Raw genomic sequence first — 18,193 nt, 5'->3', positions numbered from 1 at the left:
GTGCAATATGACATCTAGGAAGTAATAAGCCATAACAAAGGGCTGAGTGACAGCCATGGAACAGTGAGCTGCCATCAAGGCAAATGAAAAGAACATGAAAGGCTGGTGGCAATCTTGGAGATGTGTGGAGCTGATAAAGCACACAGCTCCTCCCCTCAGATAGACATGTCATCTGGAACAGTAGGTGAGACAGGAGGTTAGGTGAGCCTGATTAATGTCAGCATCACACTGGGATAGTGACACACAGCCTTTGACTGCACTGCACGCTCAGTGACGGAGGAAAGCGCCGCATGCTCGCTGCAGTAGGTGTCTCACATCTGAGTGAATGCCCAGTGGTTACTACGACTTCGTCTTATGGTAAAATGCTGAAATATTAGACGCAATCATCAGTGGAAGTAATCCTCAAGCTGTGTGGTTGCTGTACACACACACACACACACACATACACACACACCTATATATATGAAACCAGCAAAAACCAGCAATCATTAGGATACACATCTCTTGCTGTGGTTATGATGGGGTTATGATCTTTCATGAGGATTCACACTGAGTGGATTACAGGCATGGCACACACAGAAATAAACGCACACAGACACACACAACTCACAATCCACAAGCGCACACAGCACCCCTAAATTGCAGAGGGGAGAAGAGCCTGCCCTGCATGACAACCCAGCAGCACACATGAGGGTTACTCACATGCTCGGTGGACTCCTCAATATTCCACTGATGGGAGAGAAGACACAGGACACAGGGCGGGGAGAGAAATGAGTCAGAGACAACACAACAGGCAAGGGAAAAAAAGCGCTGGTCTTTTTTTCGCTCAAAGACAGATGAATGTAGGTGTCAACAGTCATGCAGAAGACAAAAACACAGAGGGAGAGAGTTTGATGGAAGAGAAGGAGAAAAAAAAAAGAAATGAAGACAAGTTGAGTGACATAAAACCAATTGTGTAGCTAAGTTGAGCAATGGTTGAGAAATTCATTATTGTTTATGATGCACTGCCTTGTTTCCCATTTGCCTATGAATCCAATAAAAAAACACTCTCTCTTCCTTAATCACAGAACACCTCTGCTCAGAATGATAACTATCTCGCTGTGGATACGGAGCCTAAACTATGCAGAATCTCTGAAGCATTTCCTCTTTTCTTTCAGAAATGGAGGGAGGGCCTTTTATTCATTATATTTCAATATGTTTTCAAAATGTTCTCCTTGCTCGCTGTGCTTGGCCAAGTGATTCCCGGGGGAAGTGAAAGCCCATTTCTTGCCGCGGGGCTCCGTCGGTGCCGAGCGTGAAATCCTATTACCAGTGCCGCTATGCTAGCGTTGTGACATCAAACACCATCGATGCAGAACGCAACTGCTGGTGTTTACCAGCAGCTCGCTCCACAGTTCAGTCGCTGCAGAGGAGTTCACTGATGGGTGACCTGGCTGACAAAGGCCAGGAGAGATGACACTGATGTGGGACAAAACGGGGGAACACCGAATGAAGTGAGCACGAGGAAGGAAGGTGGGTGAGGGTGGTGGGGCGGCGGCGCCACGTGATTACATCTGGGGGATAACGGAAGGAAGCAAAGCAACCATGAACAGTTCTGGTTAAAGGTTTGGTTCAACCAAATTAAAAAGAAAATAACTCTACGAGTATAAAGCGAATGTCATCAGTTTTGCTCAAAACACTGAAAAAACAAACAACAACAACAAAAAAAAACTACAGCAAAAAATCCCGTCAGCCTGTAGAAACTAAATGTTAGCTTGACAGCAGAGTGCAGAGCAGACAACATTGAGGGTATTAAAACGTTGTTAGATGAAACTTGACAGCTGTGTGTCATTATTACCATAAGTGCACAATTATGCAGCTGTCATTATCACATATGCAATGCTACTTTTGAATGTTATGATTATCTGTTACAATTATTTTTTTGAAAATTACCAAGTTATACTGTTAGTACCGTTTATATGTATATATACTAAATATCATACCAAATGTGAAATTAGGTTTAAAAGGAACATTGGGAGGCTCTAAACAACAAACTATAGACATCTATAAGGTTTTTTTTGTGTGGAAACAATGCCGCTAGTAACACATTATAAATCTAAATCTCACTTATGGCTGAGAAAAGATAATTTCATCAAATTGCTCAGCCCCCAAGGCAGAACAAGACTTAAAACAAAGCTATATATTTTACACAACATCTAGATACCATTAGAGGTAATTTTTGTAAACTAGGTGAACTACTCCTTTTGAAGCTTACACAGAAGACATAAAGACAAAATTCATCAGTGGTACCTGTCTTCCTATTTGCTCAACTTTCCCTTTCTTGCCAAGCCAGACTTTCACAAACAATAGTGGGCGAGTCTTTCACTCTGCTGATTCATTGTGCACTGGAGAGATGGTGTTCATCATCCTCCATTGACTGTTGGCATATGAAAAGCCCCAACTTGTCCACCCTTTTCCCTGTGGATGAATCTTTATCACCAACCAGCTAACTGAAGCATGAGCAAGACCGTCGCATGGTCCCAGATGCGACTGGTTGACACACGTGGTGCATTAACAACTGTTGCCTCATGCTCCCCTGACATAGTGGGGCACTAAATAGTACCATTTAAGAACAGCTGCTACTTAACTCCATGAATAACAGTTTGTGACGTGCTTAATTGCTTAATGTGTTTACCGTCTACTCCACTCAGTATGTCAACAGAGCAGCAAACACATTAAGGTTTGCAAGAGTTCCTATCTCATCTTGGGCTTAATCCCTTTCTATCGCAACTGCTTTTGCTTTCTGCTTAAGTCCATGGGAGAATTATAAATTATCCCCCATTTATATTTCGAATGCCAACGCAAGCTGAAAACACATCATTGCTGATAAGCGTCGTTTGTAGAAACGGAGCGGTATAATTTGCAGGCGGGTGAATGCAAATGTGATGACATGGGCTGAGATGTGTGGCTATAAAAATGGGAACGAGTGATGTGGAAGAGAAGGAGCTGTCATGATTGATGGAGTGAAACGGGCTGAGGTGCTTCTTTTCTCTCTCTTTTTTTTTTTTTTTTCCCGATTCACATTCAACTCCAATCTGAGGCAGCGAAGGCCGCGGAGTCAGTGAAGCATTGCCTCGCTCGCTCCCACACAAACCCACAAAAACGCATGAGTGGTCAAACAAAATGAACCTAGGAAAGTAGCGCTGAATGAAAGCAAACTTGTGCAGGAAGGCAAACTTGTGCAGAAAATGTACAGAAGCGCAGACGGTGGCTAATGGCTTCAAACTCAATCACGCCATTTTCTGCCCACTTTTATAGACGGCATATGAACAACATGAGCCTAGAAGTTGCTGCAGTGATGAAGCAGGCTATGTGGTGTGGCGGACTTGCCCACTCAGGTTCAGGCCACCTTCCCAGTAGAAATTTGGTTGGAAAAGGGGTCGATAACATCACAGTTAACATGGCCTCTGGTTTAAATTTAGCAGGGAAATGAGGGCGCTGTGTGGGCTCCTGCTTGAAAAGAAAAAGAGGCGCTTAACCCACCCACGCACAGGCAAGCTTTCCTAGCTCTCCTCCCAGTGTTTCAGCTAACCCTGAGAGAGGGCAAACAGGAGTGAAGGAGCCAGAAACAGAGAGATGAAGACAAGGGGAGAGGTGATAGCGATTTTGACAGAATCTGCAATCCAATCAGTCGAGTTAGATTCGTGACTGAAGTCTAAGGTGAGGCTGTGCTGTATTGTGGGTTTTGTGTTTTCTCCTCCTGGCAGGCTTACCGTGCATCTAATGCAGGTGAAAGGGTGGATATGGAACTGATTTCACAACACATTAGGCAAATTCTCGAGGAAAGCACTGTGGGTTGTGCCAAGATAGAAGAAAATTGTTTTTTCCTTTCATTTATCATCAATTACAGGTGTGCGTTTGAGGGATTTGCATGAGTCTGGGATGAGTCATGAACTCTTCTCAGCCAGCTGGAACGCCTGCTCCAAGGTTGATCTCAACAGTGTGCGTGTTTGTTCATGTTATCTGCCGTGTTTTTCCACTTGTTTTTGGGGTACAGGAATGGAGGGATGCATTAGAAAAGGAGGGATTGTTCTAAAACCAGTTGGGCGAACACAGACAAGGGAGTGTCAGCTGTCTGTGTGGTCTTCAGTGACGTCTGGGCAGGTCCTTGCAGGTTGGCTACTCAGCCTCGTCTCATGGAAAACAATCTCCAGAGATGACTCAATCAAGGGTAACCAACCTGCACGCAAGTCTTTGGTAATTGCTCAACGGGTGCAAAAAGAGGACACGAGAAAAAAGGAAGGGAGTTGGAGGTAGGAGAAAAAATTAAAAAACAAGGGAGGAGGGAGGAGAAATTCTGCCAGGGAGGGGACAGTGAGTTTGAGAGGTGTTCTGGACACCAAATTGGAACACGAGAGCTTTGTTGAGCGCCAAATTGCAGCATGTCTTTGTGTTTATTGTATGAACTTGGCACAAATGAGACATGGCAGGGAGAACTGTTTGCACAACAAGCAGGGTAATGTTCAGTTCAATTTTCATAACACAAAACAAAGTCCCGGTGAACACGTCGACATAAGGAAAACACTTCCAGGAAGACGAGCAGCGAACATGTTTTTCTCTTTGTCCAGACCAAACGATCCTGTCCTGGCTGTCAAGCACTCTAGTACACAGTCAGATAACAATGAGCTGTCAGCGGTAGCTGCCAGAAATTACTGCTGTAAAACAAAAGTATTGGACTGTGTTTGGGTTGAGGGTAGACCATCAGTCAGCCTCTCTTATACTGTTATTCTGATCTCCCTATGGCTAAAATTAAGATGAATTTTATCCTACTTAGCATTACCTGGGTCATGTAATGCTAAGTGACTTTCAGAGTACTTTGTCTTATGACATGATAAGACTTAGGACAGCAGGGTGTTTCTCAAAGCAAATGTGGGTTTATAACTGCTGCGTTTACTGCCTGGGAACTGAACCAGCAACCTGTTGGCCTCCCTAAATGCTGCTGCAAAGCATTTATGCTCAGTAAATGCTGCAAACATGTTCAGATTTTTTATTTATTTTGTGATACTCCTGCAGCCCGAGAGCGCTTACTTGATTAAATTAGATGTTTCTGTGTGATGCCATCAAGGGTAAAAGTGTGTTTGCACAAATGCTTCTTGCAGCAAACAATCAGAAAGAGGCTCTTAAGCTGGTCTCTCGTTTCTCAAACAGAGGGGGAAAAAAAGTGAGAGTGGAGGTTTTTGGTTTTAAGATATTCATGAATATCTGAACCCTCTTAAGGATTACAATCTCTCATCCATCTCATGGTGTCACACAGCTTTGGGTGATTCGGAGAAGCCTGCATTAGAGGGCGTTGTCAGGAAACTCTAATTTATAAACATGGTAACAAGGCAGTGCATATGTATTACAGCTAAACTGCAAAAAGAGGTGCATTGATTCCACTAAGCCCCATCCTGATGTAACACGTATAAAATATTTAATAGCTATTACTGTAGAATTAGAATGGATCTTGTTACCACAGCTAATCCAAAGCTGTGGGAGCAGGGTAGCAATTTAGAGTCAAATGTCACATGTAGGGAACAATGGAGGGAAAAAAAAGGTAGAGAGGGGGTTCGAACAGTTGATGGAAAGAAAATTCCATGTGTCGCTTGGTATGGGGGAAATGAAGTGTGAACTCAGAGAATGGTAGGGAACAGGGGAGCAGTGGAGAATGAAAATAATGGGAAATGAACATAAGTAACTACAGACAGTGAAAGACGGAGAGAGAAAGACTGGAAAAGGGGAAGAGTAAGACATCATCCAGTACCTGTGCCTCTGGCAAAGCAACGTCCATGATATTAGGCTGGCCTCGCGGTTCGCCATTTTCGAGCCGAGAGAAGATGACTTGGTAGCCTCGGATCTGGCCATGCTGCTTCGCCTGCAGGGGTGGCTTCCAGGTAACCCGGATTGCTGTTGAGTTTATGGCCTCCACCTCCAGCTTCCTTGGGGGTGCTCCTGGCACTGGAAACCAGGAAAAAAAACAAAAAAGGGGAATGGGGGAGGAAAAAGTCAAAAAATGCTGAGATGGTGATTTTCCTCAGTTCATTATGTTTTGGGATGAGGAGCCATATACTCATATCAAAATAATGACTCCTTAGTTTTCAGTAGACCTGGCTGCTCTGCAGAAGGAAGTGATAGTAGATTTGATCAAATCACTTTAGACTGTCTACATCTACTGCGTCCCCGAAACACCCTAAACGGGACAGCATGAGGTATGGAGACGCCTGTAATGCCCTTAATTCTGGTATGAAATTAGCTGTGTTGCAGCACACTTCAAACACATTAATTATAGACAACTCTCTCTTAGGGGCAGCAGCTCTCTATCAAACTACAAACAAAACGAGGAATAAGCAGGAGCGATGGAAAGGAAGGGGGGGTTCTGCTCCATTCCTATCATTCCGATTACCCTGAACAGAACAAAACAGGAACTGGTTGTATGCCTCTGTGCCCCTGGTCAAATTGCAGTTAACATCCACGTCTGCCCAGAATCATGTAATATATTTAGTGACTGATAGAGTTTTGTCACCATTCATGAATTATGACTAAAATGTATTGTATGAGGTCACTGTGGCATTGACCACCAAAGGTTTAAATCAGTTCATCAGTTATGGATATTTGTGTTAAATTTGTAGAAGTTCCTTCAAGCCATTGCCATTCACGAGAACAGATGGATGTATGTACAAGCGGACAGACGCACAGATGGATGTACAGTTTATTGTTATCTGACTGCATTATTGCTGGCACAGAGGCATAAAAACAAGAAGGCAGTTAAACAGCGAAAACAGAGGAAAGTGGTGCAGAGCTGAGGCCCTCGGGGTGATGAGCCTTAACCTGCCTTAGACGGAAAGTGTTAAAGCTATAAAGAACAAGTTGGAAAGAAGAACAAAGAAGAGTGTGACCACCCCATCCTCCCTGCCCACCCACCAAAACGGCCTCATTAACTCAAAACTCATCACAGGACACAGTGAAATGTGCAGCAGAAGTTGAAAGGAGTGAAGGGAAATAGTGACAGACAGCCCCAAGCAACCCAGATGTGAGGAGCAGTCTGCTTAAGGGGAGATGTCGACCTACCATCCTCTCTGGTTCTACCCTTCACTGGGGCACTCTCAGGGCCCGGGCCCACGTCAGTGTGCGCACACACCCACACCTGATACTCGGTCCACTTCTCCAGGCCCTCCAGCACATAGCTAGTGGCGTCTGCGCTGATTTCGGGCACCTCATGCCGCTCCGTGTCCTCCCCAGCCATGGCCTGGTAGCTGACCGTGTAGCGGACAATGGCACCGTGGCGGCTAGCGGCGGGCGGAGCAACCCAACTCACCTTGAGGCTGGTGGAGCTCAGGCTGACCAGCTGTACCTCCTGAGGGGGGGCTGATGGGGCTGTAGGGGGGGAGGGGAGCACAACCACACAGAGGGGGGCATGGATCAAGCAAACAAAAAAAACTAAAACACAAGCAAACAGAAGGTGAAACTGGAAGCTTTTTGTACGGCACTCAGTATAATAATTAAAATGTATTATTCAAAATGTACATACAGTATGAATACAAATTAAGCTACATATAAAGACTAAAGCTGTAATTTTTCCTGCGCATCAGATTTTGTTTTGTTCACTTTTGGGTACTGAGCAGGTTTTTGTATTTTCTGTCAAAAATTACAAATTCAACTTGGAAAATATAAACTGTGTTTAAGGACATCAGGATGAGGGACAAAGCCTTCCCTAACTGGATCTTTTCCAGGTATTGATTCTATGTGAAGTGCAGGACATCAAGGTCAATGTTTTGACATGTCCTTCACCTCATAGTGAGGGACTCTTTTGAGTCACTTTCTGTTCTGCTGAGATTCATATAATCATTTGATACATTTCATAGAAAAATACTGCAAGTTTGAATAAAACATCCTAATTGTTTTTCATACTGAATGCAAAAAGCTTCCATACTAAACAGGATACTACCTCCGGACTGAGAGACTGGCTGTAAAAACACATTACCAGGCGCTTGTTGAAGCTGTGCTTGGCACTGCATTTATGCAAGAGGCCATGGAATGTAAAATGTGCCAAAATTTTGCAAGGCAATGTTTCTATAAAGACATAATTTGCCCCTGACTGTCCTCTCTGCTGCCTCTCACAGTATGCAGAGGGAGCGATAAAGTGGCCATAGATGTGTGAGAGTGTGAACAAGTACTTGACAGTGTTGACTGGTGTTTGCACATTGATGCGGAAGCTCTGGGCTTCATAACAGTGTTTGTCAGAGCCTGTTCAGTACTGCAGCTGAGATACACTGGATTGCCCAGAGTTGTAAACACACTTCTGATTTCCTAATCAATAACAGTTCTGAACATTCCAGATATGGTCAACATCTGCTCTGTAGCCACTGCAATGGAAATAATATTGTTATGTTGTTATTGTTATCAGATGGGACAGAGTCCTCAATGTTCCAGATTTCCTACATCAGCCACGCCATCATTAGCCTTTTGGATTTGAATGACTGGAATCAAACCAGCAATGCTGTGACAATGCTGTTTTTTAATCTATACTAATCCATAATATGGACATGCCACTCATATTCAGTTGTATTCTGCACATCTCATTTCACTATGTTTTATGATCACAAACACTTCTCATGTCTCAGTATGTATAGAAACACAAATATCATATACAGTATCACGTATATTTATGGAGCTGGTAATGTCTAGCTAACCTGCAGTCTGAGTCTACGAGTACTGCAAACAATTTAAAACAGCTGCTGTATAAAATGCACGTAGACTCTCAAGTCCAGAGGGGAAAACAGAAAAACCAATAAACAGATTTAAAATAAGGTACAAACACAACACTGAAAACAAACAAAACAGCATTCACACATTACATGCATCTAACTCAGTGGCAAACTTATTCAGCTCTACAAAAAAGGCCTCCTTAAATGGAAAATAAAATGAAATAACAAGAAGAAAATTCAAGGTGTGCAAGGTGTTCTTACAGAGCATGCCCAACACATTTCTTTTTTAATTAGCAGAGCAATGAACAGTTAGTTTTAATGATGATTAACTGTCACAAAAACATCATCAGGTGGCGCCTGGTCCACATGAAAATGGACAGAAAGACAGTATAACAGGTATTACATAAAGGAGACAGAATGAATCGAAACATTGCTGATGATTTGCAGAATAGATTGTGATATTGAGGTCCTGATGAAAAATCTGCTCGATCAAAGGAGGAAAACACCACAGGAAACACATAAGTCTCAGAGGTGAAAATGAGCAGGCTTAAAATACAGATAAGACTATAGATAGAAAAGATAAAGCACCTCTATCATTCTCTCCTTCCTCCAAAACATGAGTATTTGATCATATACACTTAAGACATATTCAGATGCAAAACTGAAGAGTTACAGATGGAAAAATTAGCATTTTGTGTATTTTATCATTATTCAAATATCAACATATTTCACTGCAGACTGCACAAACAAAAGACCAACACCTTCGCCTTACAGTTACTTATGTTTAGTTTTGTACGGTGTTTCCTTGTGTATTACTGTAAAATATTTGGTTTCTATCTTGTGCTCTGCTTTTTGGTTTTAAGGATAACCTTTTTTTTAAAAAAAAAAATCTAATTGCAAATTAAACTAACCATTTCAACCATCTTGATCACTATTACTGAAAAAAAACTTCACTGTCTGTTTTCATGTCACTTTTAAAGACAACTGAGTCTTTGCTGGGTAGCAGAGTTGTATTATTGACCACACATAAACAGAGAAAATATATGAGTACAGCTCAATTATGTTCATTGCTCTGAATGAAACTAAAACATTTAAATGCAGCACTGGAAAATGTCACACTTCCCCAATGACTATTTGCCTCAGAACCTTCCCAAGGCTGCTGCTTATTTCATGCACAACATCCTCCTGCTGTGTGAAATCCAAATTCTGTGTCCTCGGAAGCTCAAGAGGTACAAGACTCATTCACTATACTGATCTCGGTTGACAGTTACACAACCCTGTGCTTGTCAGAGGTGTTGACTCTTCGGTGATTTTGTCTGTCCGAAAGTTAGAGAAGAGTCTAAGAAATACATATAAATACCTTCTGTTCAGTCTTTCATATTCCTTTTTCGCAGCCAGTAAACAACTGGGCAGACATTTTAATATTTTCAACAACCTTTTCTTGGGAATGTCTTTGTCTTAAAGTGTACCAGTATAATTTTGGCATTCAAAAATACGTGCACTAGAGATATCCCAAACTAAGCCTACGGATTCTTGGAAGTTCTCTATCTTGGAAGATTAAACCTCTGTTTTCTGTAGTTCCAACAATTTCAACAGAGTGAAACATCTTGTCTCTAGCTAAACAAATTATAAAGGCACACTTACAAGCACAAATATAAAATGTGGTTCTGTACAGGATGTGTGCAAGGCTCAAATGTGCTGCACACAGTCTCCTGAGTGAGGTGGTACAAGCATGGTGCCACCAAAGCAGAAAAACCAGCAGGCAGAGTGACATTTTGAGTGCTGGCACTGTAAAAGCAAACGATATGAAGCAAAATAACACAGCACTCACAAATGTGGGATAAAGACACACAAAGACACGTACCTTTGACACTGAACACAGGGCCTGCCCTCTCATAGATGGACAGGTGGGTTAGTGTTGGTGGCAGAGGGGAGGTGGCGGAAGCATGAGGCTCGCCGGGGTGGCTGCACCGTCAGCATTTTATGTTGTGCTGAAATTGACTTGACATTCAAGCTGCCAACTCTTTCTGATTTAAGCTCTGTGAAACACAACTTTACCCTGCATAAACCTAAACCTGCTTCAGCCGGCTGTGGTTGACTGTTACTGTGCAAAATCACTGGTTAGTGGATAGCAAGGAGCTAAGACACATGAGAGAGACAACGCAAGGGAGAAAAAAGATGCACTTACTGGACTGGGCGGTACGAGCCTCAATTGGCTGAGTGTAGACGCCTAAACCCATCTCAGAACGGGCTGCCAGCGAGAAACGGTACAAGGTATCAGGCTTTAGATGGTCCACAGCATAGGAGCCCGCTGGGTTGAAGGTCACATGCGTCTGGAGGGGTAGACAGAAAGATGCTACTGAATTAAAATCAAAAACAGTCATACGTGTCCTTACCATGTACTGATCTAAAAGGGCAGGGTTTGTTTTATTGTTTTGGGGGAGCTAATCTCAAACTGAAATCATGAAGCCTCGACTACGATCTCTCCTTCCTACTTGCAATCGAGTGGAGAATACAGCCGAATTGGAGAGCAACTTGTCTAGTTTACAACTGGTGCTGTGGTCTAGCAGAGTTGAACGAAGGGCCACAAAGCTAAGACAAAGAAAAGAACAACTTTGGTGTCTGTTACTACAGTAAATCTTTATCATCAGCTGGGGGGTTGAGTGCATTACTACAATAACATTGCTTCAGCTGCAGCTTCCCGTTCAGAGAAATTGCATCATAAAGAGCAAGATTCATTCGTCTGCAATCTCACAGCAGAATGAGAGGCAAGACAGACAGACAGACAGATAGCAGAAACAAAGAGCCAGCTAAAGAAAGATGGTATACAGCAGAGAAAAACAGGTCATAAAAAAGTTACAACTTCATGTTGTTATTCTAACCTTTTTGTCTGAGCCGGCCTCCCAGTACTGCAGCTCATACTTAGTGATGGGGTCTTGTACGGGCCACAGCCACGTTAGCATGATCCGGCTGTCCAGCTCAGCCTCGGCTTCAAAGCTGGATGGTTGGGCAGGAACTGGGGACGGGGAGGGGGGGGGGGGGTTAATAAAAGGAGCACATTAAAAGAAGTTAAATGTTCTCTACAGTGTCAGCAAATATAACCACCTCCACAAAACCGAATGCATGGGAAGGCGTTTGCATGAAGCCAATACACAGAAAGCCTAAAGAAATACAGCACCTTCATGTAACTGCACATGCCTAATCTAAGCTTTTAACTGGCACTATATGTAAACATGTGTACACAAGCGACACAGGGAAAACATAAAATTTTACATGTGCACATGAACATACACTCATTAATTAACGCTGGCTGCTCACCTCCCTGCTGGGTTTTGACCTGCAGGATGTCAGAAGGTGGCCCGTCACCTACAGACGTGAAGCCCAGCACCCTAAGGCTGTAGGTGATATCAGGAATAAGGCCTGAGATGGTAGTCAGACTGCTGTCGTCTGTGTTGTGCTTCTGCCAGGCGCTGAGTGGAGCCGTCATGTCCGAGCTGTAGTACACCCGGTAGCCCCTGATTTGCCCATTGGGTTCCTCGGGAGGTTCCCACTGGACCAGCATTGTGCTGGCACTCAGCATGCGTGCTTGGACGTGCAGAGGTGGCGAGGAGGGGGCCTGTTCACCAGTGCGTGTCTCCACGGGGTCGCTGGGTGGCCCGCGGCCAATGTTGTTGACAGCCATGACACGAAACTCATACTCAGAGTAGGGGCTGAGTCCACCGATGCTGTAACGGGTAGTGGCCACACCTTCCACTTCTTGAAAGCCATTGTCTGACAACTTGGCTCTGTATTGGATCATGTAGTAGGAGACAGGTTCTGGGTTTCCAGAGTCCCAGGTCAGAGTCACACTGGTGGCGGTGGTCTCGGTCACAATGAGGGAGGTGGGAGGCTTTGGCAAAGCTGAGGAGGGAGAGGCAGGGTATTAGCTTTGATATCAAGAGTGGACTTTTAGGACTTGCAGATAATTTGAGAAAAATGGGATGTCTGACATGTTTTATACATTCTTAAAATGTGGGCACAACACAACAAAAATTATTTCTTTTGGAGAAAAGATGCCCATTCATGTCTCCATTTTGTAACTCAAAGCACAGAAATGATTGCTTCATAAGGTAATCCTTACAGTGCTGTCAGCCGCCAATATCCCCAAATGAAAAGAACAGCTAGACCGAAATCCCAATTTTGTGTCTTATAACTGGCCTGGTCATTACTGACAAAAGAAGAAAATTGCAAGAGTGGTTCCCCTTATGAGGGTGTGAAAAATACAAACAAAACAGAGGGTCTTCATTATGGCCTCTTTGAAGGGGGGGGGGGGTCTATATTGCTGTGGTCTCTCTAAATGACTGTGACATTCTGTGTATCGATCAGCTGAGTGGAAAGACGGATCAATAGAGACAACACCTGATAAGAGAGGCTGCGATGGGCTGGCAACACACTCATACAGTAACATACACACTAGTGGGTAGAGCCACAATTACACAAACTCTTCTTTGCACGAAAAAAAAGGATTCAGTGGACATGCAGAAAGCAGCACACACAAACCCTGACATCAGTGTTCACTGACAAACAGACTGAAAACAGCCACAGCCACTTTTTTTTTAACCACTCAGAATCAACAAAAACCATAGGCCACAGCACAGCGCCAGCAGTGATTATCTAAAAAAAGTTTCAGAGGCCATTTGAAAGGAGTTTATTTTGCTTTATCACAACCCATTATCACAAATAAAAGAAATCCGTGGGTGACGCAAATCAGCAGCAGAGTTCACATCATTACAGCAACAGCCTCACTCAGGGACAGAAGGTGTAAACAATGGCTCTCACCTTTGACAGTGACCTGAGCAGTGGCTTCAATCATGCCCAGAGAAGAGATGGCCACGCAGGTGTAGTTTGCTGACTCACGGATGTTGGTGACCTCCAGCACGTTGCGTCCCATTGGCATCTCTTCCTCCTTTGTCAGGTCCACCAAGCCCGTTGTCCACTTGACATAGGGCATCGGTGACCCCACTGCCACACATGTCAGGTTGACACTGCCGCCAGGCATTACTTCTTGATTGGTGGGTGGAATAGAGAACCTGGGTGGGACTCTTCGCACTAAGAGGAAGAAAAGGGGCAGGAGAAAATAATGAAATAGGTAGTATGTGCAGGGTGAATATGATTTTTTTTTTTTTTAGTGATTTCACAAATGGTCTTGGCCCATACACCACCACAAGGCTAAAAGATAACTCTAAAAGCTAATACAATGTAGAATGATCGCTTTTGTCCGAATGTGCAGCAGAGCACAATGGGAATAATAGGACTGTCACAAAATGGCTCTGGAAATTCACAAGGAAACTTCGAGGGGGTGTTTTATCCTCTCGCCTACAAAAGGGAATATAATCAAAAAAATAGCCCAGTTTTGCTGGAGACTATGTCTGGCCCTCTTTTGTCAACGTGTCAAATGGTAGTGAGAGTTGCATCATTGAGGGACCCTGTGGAGATGGCATTGTTTGATTTCTCCTCCCTCTCCATGGCTCCTTCTGCTCAGCCTGTCTTTCTCACTCACTTTCTCCCTCTCCCTCTCTTTGTGCAGTTCTGATATGCAGATAGGCTGACATTAAAAAGGGGTTCCCATGGAGACAAGGAGGGCCCGTTGACGTCGCCGGGGACAAGGCAAACGCCGATGCAGAGGCTCCATGCAATACTGAAAAGCCGGCCCAGAATAAACAGGCAGCCAGCATTTACATATGACTTGTTTTCTGTCTAAATAAAGATACACAAGAAATGCCTGCCATATTTACACACTTTAGATCTTTTCTGGTAACTTTTGGCAAGCACGACAAACTTATCCGTATGACACGGTAAAGAAATCTTAAACTTAACACTGCTATGTGAACATCCATCAATGTCAGACCTGTTAAATTTATGATATGATGAACATTACCATAGTATGCACCGAATGTATGAAGGAGAAGCTCTGACTTCTTTAACCTTGATTGTGAAGAAAGTGAAGCCAAGTCAAACACTGTAGCTCCCTCATGAGAACCCACTGTGGCTGGTTGTGTGTATTCAAAACACTACAGCATGAAACTATCCCTGCACAATTTATACTGCTTGTTTTCCCTAATGCACTACAACATCTCTGTGTCTCTCTGGGAAAAAAAAAAAAAAAAAAAACCTTGACTGTAATTGCTCTTTTGCACCGGTCTCCATGAAAATGGATTTTCAAATGTGAGTCTCCCTCCACCTTCACTTTCCCCCACCCTTCACCCCTCCTTCCCCAATTTAATTTGAACCAGAACGTTGTTACTATATAGCCATGCTTGTTATGCCCCTCATTATGTAGTGAAATGGAAAAAACCCCACACAAAAGCATCTTTTGAGATTCTAGTCAGGAAAAGGCTGGTTGTCTGGACTGCACTATAATAAGGAGAACCTGGTTCACACTCATCTGAATTTTCCCAAAATAATTCAGGGTTCGTATTTAGACCTGCTGCTGTTTTTTTAATCAATAAAATCATGTGGGCTTAAACTACTTGGCTCGATATCTCATAAAAATATTAATATCCCAGCTCTGAGCCACAAAACACACCAAAATGTATTTTGGAAACTGGCATGTTGAGTTTGTATCACATAATATCCAAAATAAATCAAATATTTACTGGTCTTTTTATGAAAACTAACCTTTTGAGAAGGTTAAAAAAAAAGATAAAAATTAAAAATCAATTTAACACTTAACACTGGCAATGCTAAAGAGGTTTAGGACAGAGTAACGATGACTGTTAAATATAAATAACAATGAAAAATGTACAAAATGACTCAATCAACAAGAGGGTGCATCGTTAGTTAGCTATTACTTTACAAGGACGGTTTCATGCAGGAAAAAAGCAACACACATTAACAGCGCAAAAAGATTAACATCAGCTATGACACATTTTTCACAGGGAAATGGCTGATTTTTAAATCCGAGGATGGGACAGGCCAAGTAGCACCACCAGCCTGGGAACGGGACAAGGGTAACATTCTCAAGCGAAGCATGCACGGGAGCTGAGGGAAGATATGGGATGGGATCACAGGCCTGAGTGCGCTGAGAGTAGAAGATAAAGGAGAAACTTGGTCCAATTTTCTCACATAAATGACTGAACATCTGATTTCCAGTATGACTAATGCATGACAGACTTTCCTTTGAGCATTTCCAGGAACAAAAAAGGCGTTAGTATTCCACTCATGTGATGGCAACCTGTGTCTTCTCACACAACTGTGCCTATTTTTCACAACACATGCTTATGAAAAAGGGAAACCTGAGAGAAGCGTCTCTAATGTAAAAACATTAAGTTCAAAGTATCTGTTATTCTTTCATGATTCCATAGACTAAACAGCGCTAAGAGCAGTCAGTCAATGGGGCCCGTGTATATTGAACACTTAATGTTGTGAATAATTCATGTTGTGCGGTTAAGTTTGGAGAGGTGCTGTGGAACAAAATGACTAGAGGGCAGGTAATTGTTATCGATTCCCCTGAAGCCTCTCTCCTGTTGAGAGCAGCTTGGAGAGACGGGCTCCGGGACTCTATCAAAACCACAAAATAAGCCCTGTCTCCACTCTGCCTGCCTGCTTGCTGGATACCTATAAATTTAACCGCCTTGACAAAGTGCCCAAGGATAGCAGAACCTGTTCAGTCAATCAATATCTGTGCAAACTGGCACAGAGTCAGCGGGCTCCCAGGCTTCCTGGCAGCATCGCTGGGTTACCATGATGGTTGATCATCCCCCTGTCAGCACACTGCCAGCTCATTCTTAAATATTCTATAGGTCAGCTTATTGCACAGCAGTATTTCACAGATGGTACAAGAACAGGCGATTTCGAAAACATTATCTCTCTCTTGGACAATGTCATCATTCATTAACCATAAAACAGAGGTTCAGTCTGTAAATGTGTGTATTAAGGACCAAATCTCCTGGTATTAACCTCTTACTTTTATCTATTAATCATTAGTGGTGACACAGTACATTTAGGTAAAGAAGATGGGACTTCTCAAAAGTCAACATCGTAAGCTGTTGATGCAAAGCCTCCTGCTGCAACGTCACACGAACACTGGAGGTTGTGTGCGTCATTAGGCTAACATGTGCCTATCACATCCGTCGGCCTCTGAATAGTGGATGCCCATGGCGGTAAAACAGACATAATCCCCTGAGAACGGCTTTGTCAGTGCTGATACCCATGCTCCTCAGCGGGAGAGCAGGGGTGTTGCTGCCTAAACACCTGACAAATCCGGTTGCCACCTGAATACACGAGTAATCCATCACACACCTCTGATGGGTCTACAGAGGCAGATGGAAAGTCTGACGGTGAAAGGACATGATTGACAGGGACAATATGGGTGCGGTTGGGAAGACTCCACGGCCACATAACACAACAAAAATCTAATAATGACTTAAGCAAACTAAATGGGGACTCCTTGTGTGTTTTGGCAAGGCTAATCAAAACACTGTTGTTGGGAGTGGCGCTGGAAAGCATGCAAGAGCTATTCAAGGATTCATGCAAACAAGTAGACAAAAGGACACATTTAAACTATGATGGATGGATTAGGGAGGAATATTAATAATATTTCTATTTTTCAGGGAAGGGATATCGCTGTCGTCGTGAGAGGAGCTGGGAAGGATGGTTGACCTCACATAAAATCTGTATCAAATTGACTGGAGGGGATTATAAGTAAAAGTGACAAACCTTCACGCTGATCTGTGTGAGGATGAAGTGATTTGATGAAGGTGAGCAATGGAATGAAAAGATACAAAGTGGATAACACAATGAAAGAGAACAGTGTTTCCATAGACACAGTGATGACTCGTGATACGACACAGACAGGCAAAATAATGCATATATACATACATATAAATATATATATATATATATATACAGCAACAGGGAGGGAAACTTACTTTTACAAATGATCTAATATAGCTTGTCATTTTCCAGTGGCATTTTTCATTTGGTATTGCAATTAACAATAAACATAAAAGACTTAAGTTACACTGGATGTGCTCTTTCACTCCCTATTTTTCTTCATAAAATTGGCATCTGATCATTTTGTAAGTTTCCCTTCCTGACACACACACATGCACGCACGCACTCACTCACGCACGCACACACGCACACACGCACAGAGCACAGCACAGCATGAAGATATTTTGGTAAAAGAAGAGCCTGGCTGCAGCACTTTATCCTCTATGACATATTGACATGTCACATGGATATATGAAAGACTGCCAGCAGACAGAAGCTGACATCCCTCCTCCGTTGTGGGATAAGCACTTGACAAACGAGCGCTCATGCAGCAATCACTGGACGCTTGTGATTCTGCCCACATTGATGGGGTCCTGCTTTGGAGGAGGGTCACCAAAAGCAACCTACAGCACGCAAGGCACACGCGTACATACACACTTAATGGATGAGAAGTGAAAAGGACATAAATAGACACGCAGACAGGAAGGGAAAAACAA

The 18,193-nt window shown here is 43.2% G+C and overlaps 1 protein-coding gene across 5 annotated transcripts in view; it reads right to left on the bottom strand.

Annotated features, from left to right (window-relative positions):
• Positions 1–18,193, bottom strand: part of LOC124069352 (receptor-type tyrosine-protein phosphatase F) — a 154,057-nt gene that overhangs the window by 43,272 nt on the left and 92,592 nt on the right. For 3 of the 5 annotated variants that reach the window (XM_046408439.1, XM_046408442.1, XM_046408440.1), the window contains exons 7-13: positions 13,542–13,811; positions 12,042–12,623; positions 11,606–11,739; positions 10,912–11,056; positions 7,087–7,392; positions 5,783–5,976; positions 703–729 (exon numbers count right to left, since the gene is read on the bottom strand). In XM_046408439.1, the coding sequence (XP_046264395.1) occupies positions 703–729; positions 5,783–5,976; positions 7,087–7,392; positions 10,912–11,056; positions 11,606–11,739; positions 12,042–12,623; positions 13,542–13,811 (1,658 nt within the window). The remainder of the gene's footprint in view (positions 1–702; positions 730–5,782; positions 5,977–7,086; positions 7,393–10,911; positions 11,057–11,605; positions 11,740–12,041; positions 12,624–13,541; positions 13,812–18,193) is intronic. The other 2 variants (XM_046408441.1, XM_046408443.1) reach the window with 1 other exon arrangement.

This window comes from Scatophagus argus, chromosome 13 (genome assembly GCF_020382885.2).
Source record: "Scatophagus argus isolate fScaArg1 chromosome 13, fScaArg1.pri, whole genome shotgun sequence".
NCBI lineage: Eukaryota > Metazoa > Chordata > Actinopteri > Scatophagidae > Scatophagus > Scatophagus argus.
This window is presented reverse-complemented; position numbering and strand designations above follow the sequence as displayed.